Consider the following 6438-nt stretch of genomic DNA (forward strand, 5'->3'; position numbering starts at 1 on the left):
AGAAGCTTTGTTAAGATATTTTCCATCAGTGATCAAGACTAGCCATAGTTTGATAAGGTAAAATTCACGACACAGGATCTGCTGCAAAGGGCAAACACAAATGTGCAAAGTGCAAACACAAACATGGCAATATGATCAATTATGACTGAACACCCCAGTTTTCCTGCATTCATGATTTCACATTGCGAAGTTTGCACTCAAAATTCTCTGGATCCAAGGAGCACATTTGTTTAGGCTGTTTTTGGTTTGAGAAAACAGGAGAGAAACAGCAAATACGGCCTCAGTTAATAAGCTGTAGCTGAATAGAGATACTAGACTAGACCATTAGTAAATCATACAAGACCAACTACAAATGCCATAAGCCTAAGCTAAACAAAACAACATCAGCAGCAGGTATTCAACAAAATGTAGTCTCAAGAACTGTCATTCAAAAAAAAAAGTATTCATACCAAAAGCTACATACATGCATCTTAAAACAGAAACACCAGACGTGATTAATCTAAGAAATCACATGGCACTACTACCTTGTCCATGGCCTCCTTTACTTGTCTTTTAGCACTTCTTCTCGAGGGACACTTGACCATCCTCAAGGGAGTGACCGCTTCTACAACCCGGAAAATTTGAACGTTTACAAGAATGGAGTTGTTTCTTCCACCCACAACTTCAAAGACGCATACATCATCTTCTTCCAAGTTGTTATCAAATACAAAATCTGCCCACCCACTTGCAAATCCTCCATTTAGGGGATTTGTTTGGTATTTGAAGATGACAGGCCAAATTTTTCCTTTCAGTGAGAGGGTGACATCTTGGTTTCTTGGGGGGAAATTGTAAGTCACATCAAGGACTGGGATTGTCTGCAAGAGGAGAAAGGAACAATTAGTGTAAAGACCAATGACAGTGCCTTTTATCACACACCAATGCCGATTGTTGACTGAACCACCTATTGAACCAGTCCAACCACCAGATTAGTCGACAGAAGTAAGAATTCTAGAAGTTCTTAAAATGGATTTCTGGGTTATTCCAGTAGGGGGCATTCAAAAATTCAAAAGGTGTCCCATGAAAAGGGGAGGCCAATAGCATCCCTCTTTATATGTCATCCAATGCGTCCAATTGCAAACAAGCTGTTGGATGTTGCCACGTGAAACAATAAGATTTTTAACTAAAGTTTTACATCATCATTACCAAAAGAAAAAAGAAAAAAGAAAACTGTGATTTTTTCTAGATGTAAACATAAAATAACTAAAATTTTACTATATAATTTAGACGATAAACTAACTCCTAAGTTGTGTTTGGTTTGAAAGAATAATAAAAACAGAAAGTGCGGAGAAAGTTCATAGGGAATTTTAATTACTTTCCCTCAACTATCTGTTTATCCCTTGTTTATATCAAACCAAGCATAGCACTAGGGCATGATTGTCTCGATGTGAAGTGGACAAAAATGCTGGATTTTAATCTCATAAGAGATTAAATCCAATGGGTTTGATTGGTCAATTACATGAGAAATTGCACATGCACACTTGGTTGAAAAATCAGTTTTCTTGTACAATAACCCAGTTTTGAACTTGTCACACATTGAAAAATTATAGGTTTTGTTTTCAGAGTATTTCAATAGGAGCTGATTTACACTCCTTAGAACTAGTAGAGGAGAGTATGGGGATTCAATTATAGGTTTAGAGGTGCACTTTGCGCACCCGCATGGCTCACAATGGGTGGCTTTGGTTTTGGTGCATTGCTGACCATTACGACCGCGATTCAATGTTAACAATCACCATGTTAACTACTTTTTGAACAGGCATTCTCTAAACCAGCACCCACCTTGTGGTCAATAGGCACAACTGTGACTGTTCAAGGAGCGTGAGTCAGTCTCACAGAAGGTTTCTTTTGAAACTCTTCAACTTTGCACATAATGCTACTACTCTGAGTCAGAGATGCATTAATTATGGAATTATGGTTTGCCGACAGTGACACTTCACATATTTTAAAAGATGTATGCTGTGAATTAGATTACCACAGGGGCTATCTATTTCTGCTAAAGCTAGTATTAGGTTGTAGTCTTTTATGTGGTTTCTCTTGTTTTCATTTTTCTTGTGGATTGCTTCTCTGTCTATTTTCGATGCTGTTTAATTAAATCAGATTTAAAGAGGAAAATTTACGCTTAGGAGATGAATCAGAAAACATAACTTACCAAATGAAATCTCCTGCAAACATGGGTTTGTCGCATAACCACAATGAAACTTCTATGATCAGTCGAAGCTGAAGCTGCAGAAGCCATTTGATAGGCCCTCTTTTTCTCAACTTCAGTTACAGGCCGTCGTTTTGAGACGAAATGCAGCTGATACGACCGGCTCAAATTTTCAGGTATTCCATCATCACCGAAAGAATCTTTCAGAATAGAAGAAAGAAAAAAAAAAAAAAAAAAGAACCATAAGTCAGCAAAGAGCATTTAATAGTCACAAGGAAAGTTATCATGTCTGTTAATAAGAACTTCCCAAGAGTCCTTATGCGGAGATGGGCAAAAACAAAAGCCATAGATACAGAAATTCTCCGAAGCTGTTTCGAGTATTTTCTGCCTTAAACAGGGTAATGGACTTTTCAACTCGCCAGAGCCTTTTTTGGAAGTTGGAATAATTTAACCAAACAGAGAAAAGGCATCAATTTGGATAAGCCAAACAAGGGTTGATTAGTCTTACCAGCGGATTCTTCCCCCATGAATTTCCGCTTGGCACAGTCACGGACAGATGCGGAAGCTTCTTTTCTAACACTTCTGTCGTTAGACTGAGACGAATTGCGTCGAATACGTGGTTCTGATGTTTTCAACTCTTCCTCATTGGTTGGTGAAATGAACGTACGTCTTCCTCTCCCTCTTCCTCTTCCTCTTCTTCCTTGGTTAGTCTTAGTTGATGAAGTGAATCTACGTCTTCTTCCTCCTCTTCTCCCACGCTCTGCAGATGAATGCATGAAGTCCGCTTCCATAGAATCATCCCTTGTGTTTTCCTTCATTTCACATCCGCATTTCCCCACGAAATACGAGCACTCCTTCTCACAGAGGTTAAGCTGGTCAAACATTAAAACATCAAAAGTCGAGCTCCCACTGTACCTGAAGACTAAGAGATCCTCCTCTTCGAGGTTATGATCTTCCACGAATTCATCCCAACCGTATTGAAAGAACAAAGAATCCCCGGCTTTCACCAGCCCAACTTTCCAAACCTTCCCAGTTGGACCTCTGAGAGTGACGGGGCTCGAAAGGTCTTCCTTCAAATTCTTCACGAACTTGGCGGGAATGACCTGCAAATTCACGCAACCTTTGTGTCTGAGAGAAACAGAGATGGAGAGAGAGAGAGAGAGAGAGAGAGAGAGAGAGAGAGATAAAGGAGGAGGAGGAGGAGGCTTCAACTTACAAGTTTCAGGTCGAAATCATCATGCAGGATCTGAAAGAACTGTTTGGACTGAAAGTGAGTCCAATAGACAAATTGGTCTTGCGATCTGCAGTTGTCACACCTCTTCCCCATCTCTGTTAAACTGTTAAAAGAATAAGTGAAATAGGAAAAAAAATAAAAAAACTAAGTCGCTTTAAAAGGAAATGGGTATTCTTTCTCAAATAAAACAAAAAAAAAAATCATAAATTCATAATCACGCTAGTAGAAAGAAAAACTAAGAATGTTAGCTTCGTATTGAGACCTGTATGTGCAGAGAGAAAAACGAAACGTAAGATGAAGAAAGACGAACCTCAGTCCTCAACTTGGAATCTGAACGTTTGAAGTTTGACTCTCAAGAACGCAAACAGGAACGGGTGTAGCAAAAGAAAAACAGTACGTTCCAATGAGCGGCGTTGAGGGTGAACTCATTGGTTTCTTCCTTTTCTTTCTCATTGATTTAAGCAGCTAGCTTTAATAATCGATGGCGTCAGACGTCTTCTCAGTTCTCACAGCTATCTCTGCTCTGTTCAACAAGGTACCATCACATTCGACATCCCTTCAGCAGTGTTCTGTTGGCATAATCCAGCTACCCACCTTACCCGCCCTTTTTCCTCGGTACGGTCTCACGTAGATTCCAATCTGACGATGGAAGAAGATCCTCCTCGTCGTTTTCTTTTCCAACGGAGCATTCAGTTGATGATGTAGGCTCGTCAGTCCACCGCCGACGGCCGCCGAGTGCAATTACTTGACGTGACATGACCAGAATTCAGAAGCTGATAGATACTTCATACTACCTCTGTCTCAATTCAAATTCAAAATTTCGAATCCGATCCGTGTTAATAAGGATCATCCAGGATCCATCCGATAATAATTATAAAGGTAAATTTCTTAAAACTAATTTACATTTTGATTATTGTCAAGAACAAGAATTTTGATCATCACAATTCACAAATACGAGAGCAACGCATTAACCATTTCCTAATTCCTACTAACACACCATAGTCGGACGAAGGTTCAAAGTATGGATAAGATACTAGTTTCGTTCATATCTTATCGGTATTTAGAAATGGTCGAAATTTTTTTTTTTTTAGTTTTTTTTTTCACATTTTGGTTTTTTGGAAAGATTTTAGTATGTTTTTTATTATTAAAAAAAATTGGGGATCCAAACACCTAGAAACAAGTGTTTCAGACCATATCTTTTTTAAAAGATACGATACAATATGCCCCATATTAGGCGTATCGTATCGATAATTTAAACCATGAATTGGTCTGTTAAAGGATAACGAGAACCAAGAGTTTTATGGAGATTTGGATCTATCCTCATAGGATAATCTCTATCCTAATCTTACCGTATATCCTAATCCTATGTAACTCATCCATCTTGTGACTATCTCAATTCTTGTAGAACTTCACTCTAATGTAAACATTCCATCTATAAATGACATACGTCTGATGGTATCATATACACCATCAACAGTATTCTTACTTTAATTATTTTATTGTTTTTTTAGTTCTTCTATTTTCCTAACTTGGTACCAGAGCTATGGCTCACAACGGTGTGCACTCATCTACAAGCTCAAACACAGGAAGCTTCAATCAGTTCTTGAGTTCTGTGTTGGGAACATTAGTGATCAACGTCCCCAACATCTCTCATTTGCTTCCCATCAAGCGGAGTCACGACAACTACTTACCTTGGCAGGTGTAGATGATTCCAGTCCTCAGAACTCACAAGTTGTTGGACCTTGTAGAAGGAACCATGCAAGCTCCTCCAACCCACATGGATGGCCCTGATGGACAAAGAGTGGTGAACCCAGAATATGATAATTGGGTGTAGCTAGATCAACTTGTGCTCGGGTTGATCACCTCTTCTCTCACTAAGAGTGGTGACTGAAGTGATCGGCTTAACCACATCAGTCAAAGTCTAGAAGGCCATATCTGCAACCTACTCCGCCATCTCAAGGTTGAGAGCACTCCAGCTGAAACGACAACTACAGAGAGCATCAAGAAAGGGTCAGAATCAATAACTGAGTATGTCAAGAGAGCCAAGGTAATTTTCAATAGCCTAGCAGCTATTTCTGAACTTGTAGGCAAAGAAAACCTTATACTGTGCATTCTTTCTAGACTTGGGACCGAGTATGAGTTCATAGTCACTGTGATCACCAATAGGATTGGTTTTGATTTTCTTACTATTAATGATGTATTGGGACTTCTCTTAAATCATGAGGCATTGTTGGAACGACACAACTAGGCTGCCACAGATAACCCTCCTTCAACAAATTTTGTTGCACATGGCAAAAATAAAAATAATTGGAACTCCAAAAATACAAACAACGGAGGTGGTTCCGCTCCTAGTAATGGCAAAGGTTGCGGCAGTGGTCACAACCGTGGTGGTTATCCTAATCAGTAAAATGGCGGCAGAAATAATGGTGGTGGTCATGGGAAAGGTAAATTTTCCTAAATCAACTACCAGGTCTGCAACAAACCAGGCCATGGTGCTCTTATCTACAGGAGGTGCTATGACTTATCATATCAAGGAGAACAATAGACTCCCCCAAACACTGTTGCGTATCACACAAGTGTTGGGAATGAAGTTGATCCCATGTGGTATCTAGATTCTGGCGCCACTCATCATCTCACTCCAGATGTAGACAATCTACAAAATTGGTCCAAGTACATGGGTTCGGATCAGGTTATAGTTGGAAATGGATCAGGTTTGCAAATTTTACATTCTAGATCTTCATCATTAACACATAACAATCATACATTTGCTCTCAACTCTATTTATCATGTTCCACACATCACCAAGAATCTGCTTTTTGTGAGCAAGTTTACCAAAGACAATGATATTTATCTTGAGTTCCATCGTGATTTCTTTCTTGTGAAGGATTATACGGGGAGAGTTCTCATCAAAGGAACCAATAGAGATGGACTCTATCAATTTCCTAGAGGGACTCAAGTCAACAATAAAGCAACTGCCTTCATCGGAGAATGCACTATCTTTTCAGGATGGCATCAACGACTA

At 39.3% G+C, this 6438-nt stretch overlaps 1 protein-coding gene across 1 annotated transcript; it reads right to left on the bottom strand.

Annotated features, from left to right (window-relative positions):
- Positions 1–398: 398 nt before the first annotated feature.
- Positions 399–3857, bottom strand: LOC148849204 (B3 domain-containing protein REM16-like). Its single transcript, XM_088952491.1, has 5 exons — positions 3727–3857; positions 3399–3519; positions 2691–3285; positions 2186–2382; positions 399–854 (listed from the first exon to the last, which is right to left on the bottom strand). The coding sequence occupies exons 2-5, from the start codon at positions 3507–3509 to the stop codon at positions 495–497; spliced, it is 1263 nt and encodes a 420-aa protein (XP_088808617.1). The 5' UTR covers positions 3510–3519; positions 3727–3857; the 3' UTR covers positions 399–494.
- Between the last annotated feature and the right edge of the window lie 2581 nt (positions 3858–6438).

Source organism: Nelumbo lutea, chromosome 6 (genome assembly GCF_056320005.1).
Source record: "Nelumbo lutea isolate HS-2025 chromosome 6, American lotus-T2T, whole genome shotgun sequence".
Classification (NCBI taxonomy): domain Eukaryota; kingdom Viridiplantae; phylum Streptophyta; class Magnoliopsida; order Proteales; family Nelumbonaceae; genus Nelumbo; species Nelumbo lutea.